A 17,653-nucleotide genomic window follows, 5' to 3' on the forward strand; every position below is an offset into this window, starting at 1 on the left:
GGGGGTGCCGGGGACGCAGCCCCGCTGCTCCTAATTCAACATATGACAACCACTGTGAGCTCACAGTGAAGTTGCTCTGTTGTTCCCAGAAGACACTGGTTCCCACTTATCCACGGTCTCTGACTGGGTCTTGCAATCTTTCTTCCTCCTTCCACAATGATGCCTGAGCCTGAGGAAGGCTTCTGATATGTATGTTCCATTCACAGCTGAACATTCTGAAGTTTCTTATTCCCTGTACCTTAGGAGGGTAATGGAGACCAACAAGACTACATGGTAAACCCAATGTAAACTATACATGTCTTTACCTAGAAACAAATCTGCACAAGAAATAACTAGCCTTGTTATCTTCTGAATGAAAGATTGAACTTAAGGGATAGCAGGTAACAAAGTTTACTAAACAATCTTAGCCTTCCTCTAACTCTCACACATAACCTTGATATTTTAGCCGACCCTGATGGAAAGAAAAAGAGATTTAGAGCTGGCTAAATGCACACCTACTTTCTCTAGATCATTAGAATGGCTGGCCACCAGGCAAAGTACTGACCATAACAAAGCTGGGTGTCAAAGTTCTGCAAAAGCACTGTAACCTAAATACATTTGTTGTCTAGGCATTCCACTGTTTCTGTCTCCTACTTTGTGGTTAGCTTTTTTTACTTAGAAAGAATACTTCTTATTCAATTACAGAAAGCATAAGTTTGTAAATAATTACAGCCAAGAGATCAAAAGTGAGAAGATGAAATTTTAGGAAAAAAAAGTTCTGATGCTATTTTAGTATAAAGCTGCCTCTATTCCACCATCAAATGATTCAGGTGCTTTGGCACCTACTGAGCCCCCTCCTTTTTTGCATTTCCTTTCATGTGTTTCCATGATAGCATCTATTTGATAGCTCATTTGAAAAGACTACTGAGGCTGGTAATAAGGAGTGTATTAATCTTTATCTTCTTACAATACCTTTGTTAAGAGCATTTTTAAAGCAATGCAATTTTCACTTGAGATGCTGATACTAGGTAATGTCTTATAATGCTTTCTCATACTGAAAGACAAAAAAAACCCTTATATCTTAAAACTATATATTATGTTTTGGCTGGATGTATAACTGAATAGAATAGTCCTCATTTAGCATGTTCAAGGCCTGAGTTCAATTCCTATCGAATAAAGCAAAAGGCACATGAATGGTTTAATATACACAGATAATCCTCAATTTACAGTAATTTGTGTGTTAATACACCCACTGTAAGCTGAAAATGTACCAATTACAACTAACTTACAGATCATCTCAAGCTTAGCAATACAGCACACTGGAGAGCATTTCACTTCATGATCACAGTGTTTTCAAGGTCTGCAGCTCACTGCTGATGCCCAATGGCATGTAAGAAGACTGGATTATATAGTATGTACTAGCCGGGGGCTGGAAGGGGAGCAAAACCCAGAATTTTAAAGTTTCTATTAGAAAGCATATCACTTTTGCATGACAGTGAAGTCAAAACTCCTATGTCAAGCAATTCTAAGTTAAGAAGTATATGTTTTATGTTAAGGTAGAGGTTCTGTTCAAAACCAGAATTTTGGTTTATAACAGCAACAATGACTAAGCTTGCCATGGGTCCTATATGGCTAAGCCCCTCACACAAATTATCACATTTAACCTCTGTAGCAACTTTATCAAACAAGCACTGTTGTTACTCTTATTTCAAAGACAAGGAGACTGAAGCTTAGAGATCATACATAACTAAAGTCTGTTTTGGGGTTATACTCTTATACACTCTAACCATTTGTCACTCATATTGGTTTAATAAGATGATGATTGGCCAGTAGCCAAGCAGGAAGTATAGGCATGGTGACCAGACTAGGAAAATTCTAGGAAGAGGAAAGGCAGAGACACATTTACCAGCCAGATGCAGAGGGAGCAAGATGAGAATGCCTTCCTGAGAAAAGGTATGAAACCAGATGGCTAAACATAGATTAGAATTATAGGTTAACTTAAAATATGAGTTTGTTAGTTGTTAAGTCTGAGCTATAGGCCAAATAGTTTATAATTAATATAAGACTCTGTGTGTTTATTTGGGACTGAACGACTGCAGGACCAAGTGGACAGAAACTTCCATCTACAAAACCCTGTCACCTATTAGTGTGGGGACCATATTTGTGCCCAGGCTTAGTGGTCTCTGGAAATCTAACTGCTTAATCACCATGTTTCTCACATGAGTTTAGGTCTATAGTTTTAGAATAACCTGCATTTCTAAAACTATAAACAGAGAGGTGGTGTAGTGACTGTGGAAGATGCTATACTCAATAGAGGTACCTAGAAGAGCACTGTGAACTACCAGCTTTCAACCGTCACTTCTGCATAACTCTGAATTTACCTGATAAGCACACTGTTCTAGGGTCCCCATCATCCTGGTTAAGACTTTCTCTAAACTGTACTAGCTAGTTTTTTAAAGATTTATTTATTTATTATGCATATAGTTTTCTGCCTGCATGTATGCCTGCATGCCAGTAGAGAGCACCAGATCTCATTACAGATGCTTGTGGGTACTGGGAATTGAACCCAGATCCTCTGCAAGAGCAGCCAATGTTCTTAACCTCTGAGCCACCTACGTTCTTCCTACCCACCCTTCCTTCTTTGCCTTCTCATTTCACAAGGATGAGACCTGACCTGCACAACACTCTGAAGGTAGCTCCCATTCCCTGCATCTTCTTGAGCCTCTCCTTTCATCCCACAGAGGTCTTTCCTCTAATATTCCTAGTGTGGGTCTAACTCTGTCTTGAAACCTAGCCACTCATCCCTGGTCGTTTTCTTTATAAATGAGATAAAGTATGCACTGTGTGGGTATAAATAGTGCATAATTATTTAATAAATCTTAAAATAAAATTGTTCAGACTGATTTTTTTCAAAATTACAAGCAATGAATTCTAAGTACAACTAGCTTATATGCTGAACAAGTCTACATTTAAAGACTAAGAGTTATATCCATGGATTTTTACAGAACAATATTGTCAGCACAGCACTTTTAGTAACAGCAACCATATGCCACTGCAGTATTTTCAATTAAACAATATAAACAATTAAGAAATTGTTGCTGGGTGTGGTGGTACATACCTGAAATCTCAACATGCAGGGAAGAGAGCAGCATGTGAACAGTAAGGACAAAGCCAACCTAGGTATCTGGCTAGGTATGTCTCAAAAAAAAAATAAAATTAATTCAAGAACTAAAATACAACAAGAAGAAGATATTTCTATGAGTTCACTGAAGCAAATTTCTTCTTCGATTCTAATTTCAGCCTCAGGTGTCACTGTTAAGCAGACCAGCAACTTCAGCAACTACAGCTTCCTTTGGAATTTCTGTCTGTTCTACTCATAACTTCCTTTGCTACCCTGTGTCAATTAATTTGGATGGTACAGTGTGTGCCATCAGAGTTTCTTCCTTTCCTATAGTTATTGCATTGCCTTCTAACAACATTGTTGGCATCAGCAAAAACCCAGGAAACTTGATTCAGTATTGGGTCTGCCTCCTGCCAGGGTCTGGAATCTGTGATGCTGGGCAGTGAAGAGCTAAGCTGTAAATAGCAGAGACAAGGGCCGGGCCTCTGTGATGGGACCTGTGGCCAAGTCACACAGATCCATTATTCATGCCCACATGTGTGAATGTGCAATGTACACCAGTGGCAAGATGCAGAAGAAAATGTCCTAGAGGGAGAGAAACACACACTGAAGAAGGTAGGGAGTCAAGAAATACACAGTGTATTCACCTTGTCTGTGTTATTCTCCATGTACTTTAAGGTGTACTCATCAGCATTAAGCAGATGAAACAGGTAGCCATTCACATTCACTGTGGTTCCAATATAGAGCTCCTCAGCCTTGATGTATTCGGAAAATTCACTTTTAAAGACTTCTTGGCCAGGCTTTTTCACACGGCTTCTTTTCAAGAACATTCCACCAGCATTCCCTAAAGAAACATGAAAAAAAAAGTTCATGAGTTGCTTCATTCTTACAAAAACCACAACTTGCCTTTAGTTATTTTCTCTTCCAACACAGACTGTACAAATTATCTGTAAAGCCATGTTGCACACTGTGGGAGGAAAGAATAGGGAAGTGGGCAAAGAAACAGCATTTTTTTTTCTTGTGTAACTCTTAAACACCACTGGAGATAATGTAAATTAGTATAACTACTATAGAAATCATAAGATAATTCCTGAAGAGATTAAAAATAGAACTTGCACATCATCTAGCTATATAACAAACCTGAGTACAAGGCTCCAAGATACTACAAAGATAGCTATGCACTCAGGTATGTCTCAGTGGCCAAGTTAGGGAATCAGCCACAGGTATTAATCAATGGATGGATGGATGAAGAAAATACGTCTCATATACACACTGGAATTTTATTTAGCCATAAAGAATGAAATCATGTCATTTGTAGGAAATTGACATCATCATGTGAAACCAAATAAACCACACTCAAAGTTTAATTTAGGAGGAAAGGATATGAAATTAAAGAAAGCAGATATAAGAAAAGATAAGAGAAATGAATATTATCAAAATATATGCATGAATAAAAATGAACCCATTACTTTGTAGACTTCTAAATGACAGGTTGAGTGCATTAAAGAAAAAAAGTAATATGGTATTCAAAACTTTTCTTTCCTCATTCTTCCAAATTCCAAAAACATTTAGCAAGGACCTTTTGTGTATGTTCTACAGCAAGCTGGAACAGTGGGACATCAGCAAGTTCCTCTTCTCTAAGGCATGAGTGAAACACCTTCTTTCTTTATTTCCACAGAACTGCTTCACACTTAACCTGGCATTCAGATTAAGGGCAAGATACCCCACATCTAAGACAAGATTTAGATTAAGTGTTAGAAAGCAAGTATGCGGGTTCCCTTTGTGTTTCCTCTTTCACACCGTAGTAAAATATCTTTGCTTCTTTTAGTAGTCTTTTTATGCTGCTTACTTTCCAGAATTCTCATCATTTTTCTGTTCTCTTCTGGGCATAGCTACCTGATGCTTGTTTATTTTCTTTGACTTCTTGAAATCAAAAGGCAGAGCTGAACAGGAGATTCTAGCACCTTCTGATGTGGACTTATGACTATAACTGAGACCAGATGAGACCAGACAGGAGAAGTGGTGAAAACATACAGGCTTTGGAGCCAAATTGAGTTGCATTCTATACTGGCTTTGCCAGTTGCCTACTGCATACTCTTAAAGTCTTTTTTAAGCTCTCTAAACTGCTAGAGTTGGTACTGGTAAAATAGGAATTTTAAGATGTGTATGTGGGAGGAGTCATAAAAATTTACTCTCAGATCACCTCTTACTGTGGGGAACATCACCATAGAAAGGCCCTAGCTGCTACAGGCTGCTACAGGCTGCTACCAACAAATGAAAGTTCAAAGTAGGAACATTGAGACTGGTCCATTCCTGCATAGACAACTGGCAGCTTTGGATATGTCTATCAGAAATTCCTTATAAGTACACTAAGATCTAAGATCTATCACTTTCTCCCTTTCCTCTGTCCTTCATAGGAGTTAGAAACTACTATAGCCAGATGTGGTATTAGATATGTATAATTCCAACACTCAGGTGATAATGAGTTTTAGTCCCTGCCTGGGCTATATAGTGAGACTATGGAGAAAGGGACAAGGGGAGAGAAGATCAGAGGAGGGGTGAGTGGGAGGAAGTGGGAGGGAGAGAGAGAAAGAAAAAAGAGAGAACCCACTGCAATCTGATGGTTCTCTGGGCTTCCTCTAGTTCCTTCAGCATTTTATTGTTGATTTTGTTTGTTTGTTAATTTGTTTTCATTGTTTAAATAAATCTCTTCTACATTAACCCTGTCTCTGGATTTGCCTCTTTTTAGAGGACCTAACCTGCTTTGAAACTTAAGGATAATAGTAAGTCCTCAGTGATGGTCACTATTTTTGTAAACTTTCTATTTTACAAGTGCAATTTTCTTGGCTCCATAATTTTACGTGGGCTTCCCCTCTGTATGCTATGAATATGTTTTATTATCATTGGTTATTAAAGAAGTTGTTTCAGCTAATGGCTTAGTAGAGTACAGCTAGGCAGGAAATCTGAATAGAGACATAGAGAGAAGAAAGGCATAATCAGGAAGATGCCATGTAGATGCCCAAGGAGACAGATACCCTGGAACTTTTACCTGTAGGCCACTCATGGTAATAGACAGATTAATAAAATTGGGTTAATTTAAGATGTAAAAGTTAGCTAGAAATATGCCTAAGATATTGGCCAAACAATGTTGTAATTAATATAGTTTCTGCGTTATCATTCAGGTCTGGGTGAGTGGGAAACAAACAATGGTGCCTAATGTATGGCAACTACATCCACATAAAACCTGAGAGAGTTTGGGTAGAAGTTCTAGACACAAAAGAATGAGTTTAGTGCAGCTTCTTGATAGCTGCATTTTTTTTCCAGGTAAATTCTGTTCGCTGGTGGCAAGCAGGGGTTCTGAGTTTCCTTTAAGAGAGGTGTTCCTGACTTAGCATTGGCAACTAAGACTGCATGCCTTCTTTATGGGAGGGCTTCCTGGTTCATGCTGGCATGAAAGGCTCTGCCTCTGTTGGGAGACACTGCTATGGAGGATTTGAATGGGCTTTGTGAGCAGCATGCTAAAGGTTGATTGATAGTGAAGTGGATCTGCTGGAACCGGTGTAGAAAGTATGGCTTGTAGAGCTGGTGGCAAATATACCTCTGCCATGTTGGACTGGGCAGAGTCAAAAGGCAAAGCAGCCTTAGTCCTAGTCATGCCCACTTAGCATTTAAAAATAAAAGGTGCTCCTGGTCAGAAAGTGATTACAGATACACAATAAAGACAGATTCAGATGAAAAAAAAAAAACTCTGAATGGGTCACAATGTGTTTTAAAAATGTACATAGGTTTGGGACAGAGAAGAAAAAGAGTATAGACAGTTATAAAAAGAAATAAATAGTTTTAAAAAATAAAACAAAGTATTTAAAGAGACAGAGTAAGCCGTAGATTAAAGGAGTAAAGATAATAAAAATAAATATTAAAAAGTAATAGAGTTAAAAAAAAGAAAAATAAGGCACGTAAAGATGGAAAATACACAGAGAGTCTGGATTATGTAAATTATTATGTTTTCCTTGAATTTTTTGACTGTATATAAGCTAAGTACAGAGAGACATTTCATTGTACAGGCTACTAAGCTAAACCAACATATATGTTTTAAAGGTATTTTGACTTCAATATTTGGGTCTAAGGATATGTTGCTTTGAAAAAGAAGTTTTGCTTTTGTTTCCTCAGAGGATAGAAAGCTATGGATTCCTTAGTGGCTAATATTGTTTGATCAAATAAGACCCCCTGAAGCAATGGCCCAGATGGTGCAACATCCATGACAGCTTCAGGACTGCTGGCTGAGATGGACCTAGCACACAGAATATCCCATGAAAGACCTTATTAACAGCACCCCCAATCAGCAGGAAGTAGTCTAGAGAACAATGCCCAAATTCCCTAAATGATTGTTTATGAAAATTTGTTTATATTTATAGGGGATATGCTATAGAGATAAATACTTTTTATTGGTATGTATCTTGATTTATTAATACATATTTGAGGCCAATTTTGTTATATGTATATTTTACTCTGATTAAGGTACTGTGCTTGTGTGGCTCATTTAAAAATGTAATGTATAATTAAGAAATACAGGTTAATAGACAGTCATCTATAATAGTCAAGCATGTGGTCATGTTAGGTTTTCTAGATGTACAGAGATGTATTTCAGTTAGGTACTCTTCAAACCTTTTAAAGACTAACAGAATATGGCATTTAAAATGTTTTAAAAACTTAGGACTTTTCATGACAACGAGATTGACTCATCTGCTCCTGGCAGCAACAAACTACTTCAAGAGGAAGATGAGCATCATCAAAGAGGCTCCTTAAAGAGTTTGTTAGTCATTTGGGCAAGAAATTGCTATTTCTTGGACTGCTTGATGGCATGCTGTATAAACTGGACATGTAGGATCCACAGAAAAATTACTTGCCTAAAGGTGAGACAGTCCTTTAGGGTTTCTGCTTCATGAAAAAGCTGCTAGACATTTTGTAGGACACAGAAGAAAGCATCTTATGAACGTGTATGGTGCCATTACAAAACAAAACAGATCTTCAAATTTCCTGATTCATGGAAAAATCTGCCAGATATTATGGACCTACAGGCTGAAGAAGGATGTCCCAACATTACAGAAGAACTTTGGGTGACTGTCCAGGCAGCAAGATGTCTCTGTCAATTCTAGAGTTTTGGAAGCTGCTTACAATGCACTTCCTGTTTACCTAGGTAATATATCCTTCTGGAGGTTTTGATAGAGTTGAAAAGAGATAGCTATAACTACTGTTTTCTTTAATTATAATAAAAGATAAAGTGGATATAAATATTATAACTGTAACTCTTGTTTGATACCTGTTTTGTTATATGTAATTTTACTATGTTAAAGTTAAAACCTTCCTATTTATTTAGACAGAAAGAGGAGATAATGTGGGATTCCCCTGTGTATGCTATAATATGTTTTATTACCATTGGTTATTGAAGAAGCTGTTTCAGCCAATGGTTTAGTAGAGTAAAGCCAGGTGGGAAATCCAAACAGAGATATATAGAAAAAGTAGGTAGAGTCAGTTGGTGCCATGTATGGTAGGCCACAGCCTCGTGATGATACACAGATTAATAGAAAAGGGTTAATTTCAGATGGAAGAGTGAGTTAGAAATATGCCTAAACTATTGGCCAAACAGTGTTGTAATTAATACAGTTTCTGTGTTATTATTCGGGTTTGGGCAGCCGGGAAATGAAAGAGTAATTTCCATTTACAATAATTACTTTTCTAGGTGTACAGAATTGTTATTTGTGACCATTCAGAACATGGCATATGCTCATCCTTATTTAGTTTTATATTTTAAGATGTTCTGTTATTCAAATTACACTGAGGGCCTGACTTAGTTGTACAAATTATCCATTATTCATCAGCATACTAAGTGGCTAAAGAAGTTCAAGTATATGACTTGACTGTTACATTTTCAGACTTTTGCATGTCATTTTTTTTAAAAAAAAACTTGTTGGTTTCTTGAAACTGGTCTTGATCAGGATATTCACAACATGTAAATTGGCAAATGGTACAAACCAAATTTTTACTTATTTTTTTCCCAAAGAGTTAGTTGAGTTGGTTATTCTTCTCAAACATATGTCTTCAGCACAGATAAAAGTTGTAAACATGTTGAAACAAAGAACATTTCCAAATTTGTAAGTCAATGACTGTCCTTAGCAATAGTCATGAGATCAACATACTGGATAACATTCCACAGGCCTGGGGGCAGGACCTTTGGCAACAGCCAGAACAAACAGAAGTAACACAGAAAAATGGATCCTGAAGATTAAATTTGTATATCTTGTATTCTTTTCTTAATCAGGCAAAGATTTTTTGTAAGTGGGACAATGGAATACTCTCTTGGCTTTCTGGCTGGGAGTGTGATTGGTGGTAGTCAAACCATGATTTTGAAGCCCTGAGATTCCATAGGAATGCCTCGGAAAAAGAAATGATAGTGGCAAAGGGGATTTCCTTTGGGTAACTGATCCCAGCTATTCTTTGTTTATCATTTTATATATTTGGGTTCATATTTAAGACATTGATGTAAGAAGAAATTTATTGGTTAGAAAATTATCATCACAGATATTCTAGGCTATCAAATCAGATTATACTCCCTAATTTTGAAAGGGAAAGGTGGTTAATGGTGTGAGGAAAATGATGAGTAACATATGTCTCTTACCGGAATTCCTCCCTATAGGTTCAAATACTGAAACTGTGTCATCACTGAGATAAAACGCAATAACAAACATCCTGTCAAAATCAGCACATTTTTCTGTGACTAGTTTTGCAAAATACCGGAGCGTGTTACTTATGTTTCCATAGCTAAATAGAAGAGAAATGAGAGTTAAAGCATTGTACAAGCAATACCCTAAACATTATATATATTGCAAAAAGTGAGTCATGGCTTTAAGAAAGAAATTTATGCTTTTCTAAACAGTCTAAACATCTTCTTTCTAAGGTTCTAAATCTAAACACTGAAGAAATTTTCTCAATAGATTAAAATCTTTCCTGTTCTTCATACTCTGGGAAATATACTGAAAACCATTCCTGGTGGCACATGCTTGAGATCTCAGCATTAGAATGAAGAGATGGGCAGGTCTTTAGAGCACACTGCTCAGCCAACTGAGTTGAATCCTGAGACCAATGAGAGACCCTATCTTAAAAAACAAGCTAGGTGACTCCAGGAGAGTTCTAAGGTTGATCTCTGCCCTTCTGCCTTCCATGTGCACAGACATAGACATGAACCCTTATGAACATGTTGTACACAACCAAAAAAAATCCATAAACACCTGCTCAAAGCAGGTGAATTAATCAGCTGTCCTCTGATCATATAGTTGGTCAACAATCACAGTAATTCTGTCAGGTAGAGGCATAAACACTTAGCACAATGTCCAGAGTCAATCTAGATGACATACGTTACTGGGCCCTGAGGCATTTGTCTCAAGTCCAGGATTTTTCTGCCCTCTCTATCACTCCCATCTCTCCACAATCATTCTTAACTACTTTCAAGGAAAACATTAACTTTTCCCCTTCATAAACATCGTGCCCATGTCTCCATTTTAATACACTTATTATTTGCATTGTATGTAGCCATTACATGCCTGTTTTCATGAGAAAGTCCTGTCTTATTTTAACCATTATCCACTATGACACTTTTTATATTATACTGTATTACACTAATTATGTGCAGAAAGTTATACCCATAATGATTAGAAGAAATACTTAGAACTATATAAATGAACAGGGGGTTAGAGACGGAATGAAATAAAATTTAAAATTTTTCTCAGGTAAGCTATGGTAACACACACCTGTAGACTCAGTACTGGGGAGGCTGAATTTATGAGTCTGAAGCCAGCCTGGGCTACACAGTGAGACCCTATCTTAAAAATAAAAGAAATAGTTCCCAAAGTTGGTTGCCTGAGCAGTGAACTAAGTAACTCATGGTCTTTCAGTAAAGGCACAGCTGCAGTTATTAGCCAGTGAAAGTCAGCCCTCCAAAAAACAGTAAGGCCTTGGGAGGTCTGTGATAATCAAAACCATTACCTTTGAAAGTGTCCGCTAAAATCAACCATGCCCTTCATCACTTCCCTATAACTTGTAGATTCTCCTGTCCTGAAATCCATTCTTTGTGTTCACAGTGATACAAACCACAACAAAGTATTTCTAATTTGCAGAGACATAAAGTGCTCTTCTTCACCCCCTTCTTGAATTGTATAGGAAGGTGATCTGGGAAAACACAGTGGCAAGATTGCCAATTTGAGGCCTCATATGAGATAGAGCACAGCAGTTTGGAAATCTCATCCCAGGGTAGTCTGGACAAAACCACCAGTGGGCTCATAATTTGGATTTTCCGAAGTGCCTAGTTCCAAGGCTTCAGATGGACCTTATAGACTATTTGGGCCAGCTATACTCTGTGAATTACCTTCTCTGGTACTTAATTGAACTCACAGGTTAATATTCAACGTCCCCTCTTATGAAAGACTCATAAAGTTACAGATGCCTAAAATATCAATAAGCAATTTAATTAGGTCTAATCTAAGTACAAATGAATGCTATTTTAAATATAACTTCTTAGAACTTAAGTTTATAAGTGCATATATTTACTGGGAATATTTGAATATATCATTTATTTCCCCCTTAATTGTAGTATTCTGGATATCTCATCAATTGGTAATATAAACCTACTCAATAAAATTGAGCCATTCATAAAGTTTGATGTACATAAAAGTCACCCAGAAAACTTATTACATATGCAGAATCCATAATATAATCACTAGAGATATGGGCTCACAAGTGAGTTTATATTTGCAGAAAACTACAAGATGGTCCCCAAGGAAAACTGTAGGAAAGTGTATTCAAATATTTCCTTCATCTAAATCAATTTTCAAATGCCTGACTTCTGATCACAATCTTCACCATTCCGGGTGATTAACTACTCATATCTCTTGTATCAACCATGATGTCATCTTTAGCAATTTAACACTATACAGTCCTGTACTCTTAGTTGGTTGTCTTAAAATGTGTTTATTCCCATTGTCCCAAAACAAATTATAAATTCCTAGATCTAGGATGCATGTCTTAATGTTTTTGACATAGAGCCCAATGTTACCTATCTTCACTGCATTTAATTCTCCCCCACCATCCCTTTCCTTCTGTCTTTCTCCTGCTGGGAATGGCACCCAAGGCCTGAAATAAGCCAGTAAGTCATATTCTTTGCCCCTTCTCATTTCATTTAAATCCATTTCTAATGGTAAAGGGTTTTGTTACCCAAACTGTTCTTACAAAAACTAACAGTCATCTCCAAAATGCCACATCCCAACCTTAGTCCTTTTTTGCATCTAATTTTACTAATCAGCAACTTCTTCCATGACACTCTTGATTCACTGGGCTCAAAGCACTATGCATTTATTAGCTCTATGTCATTCCTATCTCCTTGTTTGCCCCATGCCATCCTTCTTCCATGGTTCCTTCACTTTTCTCCAAACTCTTAATGTGGGATGTCCCAAGGTTTATTCATGTACTTCTTGACATCTGTTCATCCTTGGTGATCTTACAGTCTGAAACTTTGGTATAATTTGGAATTATTAACTGAAATGATAAATATATGCTGCTGATTTCCAAATTTACATCTCCAGTTTAGACCTGTCTCCTGAATATCCTCAATACAGACCACACCCATCTTTACTTGATACCTAATTGCCATCTCAACTTGTTCTAAAACTGAACTTGGGTTCTAGTCCCCAAACCCATTCTACCTATGGCACCATTCCAATTACTTGGGTCTAAATCTTGAGACATCTATAACTCTTCACTATTTTTTTCTTACACCTCATATCTAATCCATCAGGAAATCTTATTAGCTCTACATTCAAAATATAGTCAGAACCTGCCATTTCATTTCATCCCTCCAACAGTATCCATCCAGATGTGATAACTTTTCTCTTGGACTATTGAAGTAATCTCATAGGTTGTCATAAATCTACTATCATTTTTGTATAGTCCATTCTCAACACTGTACGGAGATATTCTTCCAATAAGTCAGCCTAATTAAGTCATTTCTCTGGTCAAATCTCCCAATGCTTCTTCCTTATCTTTCTAAATATCAGGAGTCCCTATGATTGCCGGCAAAACCTTATGACCTCACATTTTGTTACATCTTTTACCTTATGTTCATGAGGTACATTTTGCTCTTCCCTCATCTTCTCCATCCACATTGGTCTCTGGAGAGTTTCTACACACTCTAGTCAGATGCGTTGTTCAGAGCATTTATACTGACACTTCCTTCTGCTTGGACTATGTACTATGTTCCTTTGCCTCAGAGAAATCTATCAGAGCACCACTGAAAATTTCAACTAGGGATATTCATCATTTATGTACTCCTAGATCCTTTGTGTGGAAAAGTAATGCTTTTTCTTTTTAATGTGGTACTTACCACATTCTATATACTATTTGATGTACTTAGGTGCCTTTCGTGCATATTTCCCTCAACTAGAATGACGTTTGATGACGGAAGATGTGCTTGCATGGCTACTTTGTTCACTGATCTATCACAAATACCTAAGTAAATGCTAGTCACACAGCAGGTTCTTGGGACATATTTGTTGACCTCCACCCCCACCCCAAGCTCACCTATAACTAAGAATTTTCTAAAGATCAAAAGCAAGCAAGAATAAAAGCTCTAGAGCAGTGCTTCTCAACCTTCCAAATGTGGTCACCCTTTACTACAGTTCCTCATGTTGTGGTGACCCCAACCATAAAATTAGTTTCATTGTTAATTTATAACTGTAATTTCACTCCTGTTATGAAAGGTAATCTGTGTTTTCTGATGGTCTTAGGTGACCCCTGTGAAAGGGTCATATAACCCCACAGGAATTGTCCTACAGGTTGAGAACCACTGCTCTAGAGATACATAAGTCTTCATATTGGAAAGCATGTGAAGACCTTTTTTGTTAGGTAATGATAGGAAAAATTAAGGGGGCTGTTGGTGGAAACAAAAGATGGACAAGACCTGAAACCAGTGAAAGAATAATAATAAAATTAAAAACCATGACTTTTTGGAATCAGAATAGTAGGAGTATGAAATAACTTTCCCGTTAGGAAGCTATCTGGTCCTTCTACTTTGATCCATCATTAAAAACGGGATTAGTTGGGCTGGAGAGATAGATAGCTAAGCAATTGAGGATTCTTATTGTTTTTGAAGAGGACCCAGGTTCAGTTCCCAGCACCCACATAGCAGTTCAAAACTGCCCATAACTTCAGTTCCAGATCTGATGGCCTCTTCTAACCTCCAGAAACACACAAGCATGGATGTGGTGAGCATACATACAGACAGACAAGACACTTCTACAATAGACATATTTTCAAAAGAACAGGATTAGCAAACATTTTGTCTACCACTGTACTTATTCATATGCTCATTTTTTTTTATTGGATGAAACATTCGCCAGCATTCTTCTAACTCTCGTGTAAACAATAAAATCAGTCTCTTACATCAAGGAACTCTCAGCCTGGGGGAGTGCAGAAATTACATATGTGAGTAATCCCCAAGTCATGTGATAAGTACAGATTCTATGGCAAAGAAGGTAAACTCCAGAAGTGAAATTTTCCTGGATTCACTTCCTAGTTCAACTAAAAATTAGCTGTGAGTTTGGACAAGTTGCAGAGCTTCTTGGTGTCTTGCTTTCCTCATTTGTAAAGTAGGCACAAGAATATAATCTGTTTTCTTCTAGGGTTGTTTTAAGGATTAGGTGAAATCAGATTCTATAAAGTAGTTAATCCAAAGCAAACTACTAACTGCTTGCTATCACTAGTGCTATGATTATTAGAAGTATGATCAGCAGAGTACTGTGGGTACAAAGAGAACAAGCACTTCAGTCCTGTGCATCCAGTTTGTGCCAGTTACCATGGAAACAAGGTCACTGTATATCAGGACCTAGAGGGAAGTGTATTCCTGACACAAAACAAGCAGTGAACAAAAGGAATGAAATTCGAGACATGTGTGTCTATATCCCCATCCTTCAACCCAAGAGTCCAACTTACATGTATGATTCCATCTGTAGTTAGGGTCCTGAGGCAAATTTTACACGGCAGACAGAGAAACTAAGTCAACTATTCACAAAGAACTAATTTCCCTGGGTTTCAGAGCAACATCCTGAATAATATTTCATATTACTTAGTTATAAGAAAATGTTCCTCATCTTTTACAATAAGGACATTCTTCTAGTACATACCCTCCAAGTTGAAGTCCTTACAAACAGTAGTTACTGAAAAAGAGGCCATCCAAGTCTACCCTGAAAGCTAGCCTAATGCCAACAAAAGAACACGGCCACACTGATGTCCTTCTTCCATGTAAAATGCAGTTGATTCCCAGACACTAGTATGCCGTAGGATGCCCCAGGGTGCCTGTGTAAAGAGACTGCTGGGCCCCGCCCCAACATTTCTTTCTCATCCATCCAGAAGCACACGAATTAATTAATTAATTCTCCCAAGTATGGGAGTTTGAAATTTAAATAAAACTCTAAAGTTCTTAAAAATAAACAATGAGTTCTTGAAAGACAAATGACATCATGTCGCAGCAAAGGCATACCTTCCCACACTCCATATTATTCGCAGACAGCGAGTTAAACCATTTTTATAGATACAGCATAACACTTTGTTCGCTTTCCTTCAAATTTTGACAACAGCATGGGACCCCATTCAATCTGACCAACTTAAGAGTGCTTTTTCTTCTTCAAGTCTTAACACATGTTCCCTTTGTTATTCTCTCCCAGCATCTCCCAATCCATTATCTCCCTCACACAGAGCCACAATTTTTAGTTTACATCCTATTCAAGCATCTGCAAGGTTCTCCCACAATTTTTCCCTGAGATTTTTCTTCAAGTCCTGCTCATCCTGAAGAATCAAAAGGTGGCCACAACCAGTGCCCATGTTCTACATGAACAATTCAGGATCAGATTGTGCCTCGTGTATATTAGGGATACTTTGGAAAATCTATCTTCTGAAATTAACATTCAGCAATATAAGTAGTCTATTCTTACTGGACTCAAACCAAATCTCTCAAGTCAGAGCAACATGAATTTTCTAAAATTACATGTTATAAAACACTAACAAACCATTGAAATTTCTCTAGTAGGGGTTGGCAATCCATAGTCTGTGAGACAAATCCAGCTGGCCACCTGTGTTTGTAAGTCTTTGAGCTAAATGTACACTTTTACATGGTTGAAAAGAAAAAGATCAGAATAATACATTGTGATATGTAAACGTTTTATGAAATTCAAATGTTAATGTCCATAAAATGTTTTACTGAAACACAGTTGCACATGTGTTTACATTCTGTTCTTGTAACTTTCACACTATAATGGCATATCTGGTGGTTGTAATGGAGGGCTTACGGCCCAGAAATTCAAAGCGATGTACTCTCTGACCCTTGAAATCAGGTGACTTCTCCCCTGCATTATTCCAAGAGAAAGACAGACAGACAGATATGGAAAGACATCAGGCCAGGGATGACAGGACTTTAGAGGTGTCCAAATCACACATTAAAATAAACTCTCAAGAGAGAAACTGTCAATCCCCACGCATTCCTCAACCTCATTGGAAAGCTACAATAAGTTGTCCCTGGGCTCAAAATCGAATGAGCTGTGTGACAGGGTTAGGTTATAACATCTTTGGGAAAGATAGAACTATAATCGAGGTCCCCCCAGGCACCTGTCTAGTTCCATGAACTTTTTGAAGTTCCTCCGATGAGGTGTGGGCTTGAGGCCTACGCAGGAGCGGAAAGAATCCTCTTCAGACCCAAAGCCAGTGTAAGGTGGGTATTTCCTTTCTATTTTTGGAAGAGGAGGAGGCTTGCATGAAATGGCGGTAAAATCATCTATAACAAAACACAGGCAAACAAAACATCAATATTTTTTTTGCCCTGATTATGGCTGTTTTGAAAGGTCTGTTATTATTTCAAGATGAACATGAAGATTTTGTAGACTATTTTAAACTCTTTCAAACAAAAAATGAGAGTAGGTTTCAATCGTGTTTATAACAACCACAGAGCTCACTTACTAGTCATTGGTTCAAATGAAAAAAAAAAGCAGAAATCTTTATCAAATAACCTCACACCCCCATTTCTGAACATTATTTTGCTCTTCCCTTGATTTTTCAACAATATGAAAATTTAAACTTGAAAATTTATCCTATCAGTTTAACCTGCAATTTGGTCCTCTCCTATCTTCAGACAACATTCACTAATAAAAGTTATTTTCCCGGGGCTGGAGAGATGGCTCAGTGGTTAAGGGCACTGTCTGCTCTTCCAGAGGTCCTGAGTTCAATTCCCAGCATCCACATGGTGGCTCCAAACCATCTGTAAGGAGATCTGGCACCCTCCTCTGGCGTGTGGAGGCAGAAAGTTGTATACATAATAAATAAATCTTTTTTTTAAAAAAAAAAGTTATTTTCCCAATAGCAATGGCTTCCAACTGCCTCCCTTTTAACTTTACCCATTGGTTAGTTCCTCCTCCTTGAATCCACATTTTTAAGCCCTCTTCCTTGCCTCCAATTCAACTC

General features: G+C 37.6%; 1 protein-coding gene across 1 annotated transcript in view; it reads right to left on the bottom strand.

The window, feature by feature from the left end:
* The window catches only part of LOC121441046 (EF-hand domain-containing family member C2), a 155,987-nt gene that overhangs the window by 64,954 nt on the left and 73,380 nt on the right, over window positions 1-17,653 (bottom strand). The window contains exons 8-10 of the mRNA XM_041642184.1: window positions 16,805-16,970; window positions 9,777-9,919; window positions 3,748-3,944 (exon numbers count right to left, since the gene is read on the bottom strand). Of these exons, the coding sequence (XP_041498118.1) occupies window positions 3,748-3,944; window positions 9,777-9,919; window positions 16,805-16,970 (506 nt within the window). The remainder of the gene's footprint in view (window positions 1-3,747; window positions 3,945-9,776; window positions 9,920-16,804; window positions 16,971-17,653) is intronic.

This window comes from Microtus oregoni, unplaced genomic scaffold (genome assembly GCF_018167655.1).
Source record: "Microtus oregoni isolate MIOR12 unplaced genomic scaffold, Mior012 000073F_000, whole genome shotgun sequence".
NCBI classification, from domain to species: Eukaryota; Metazoa; Chordata; class Mammalia; order Rodentia; family Cricetidae; genus Microtus; species Microtus oregoni.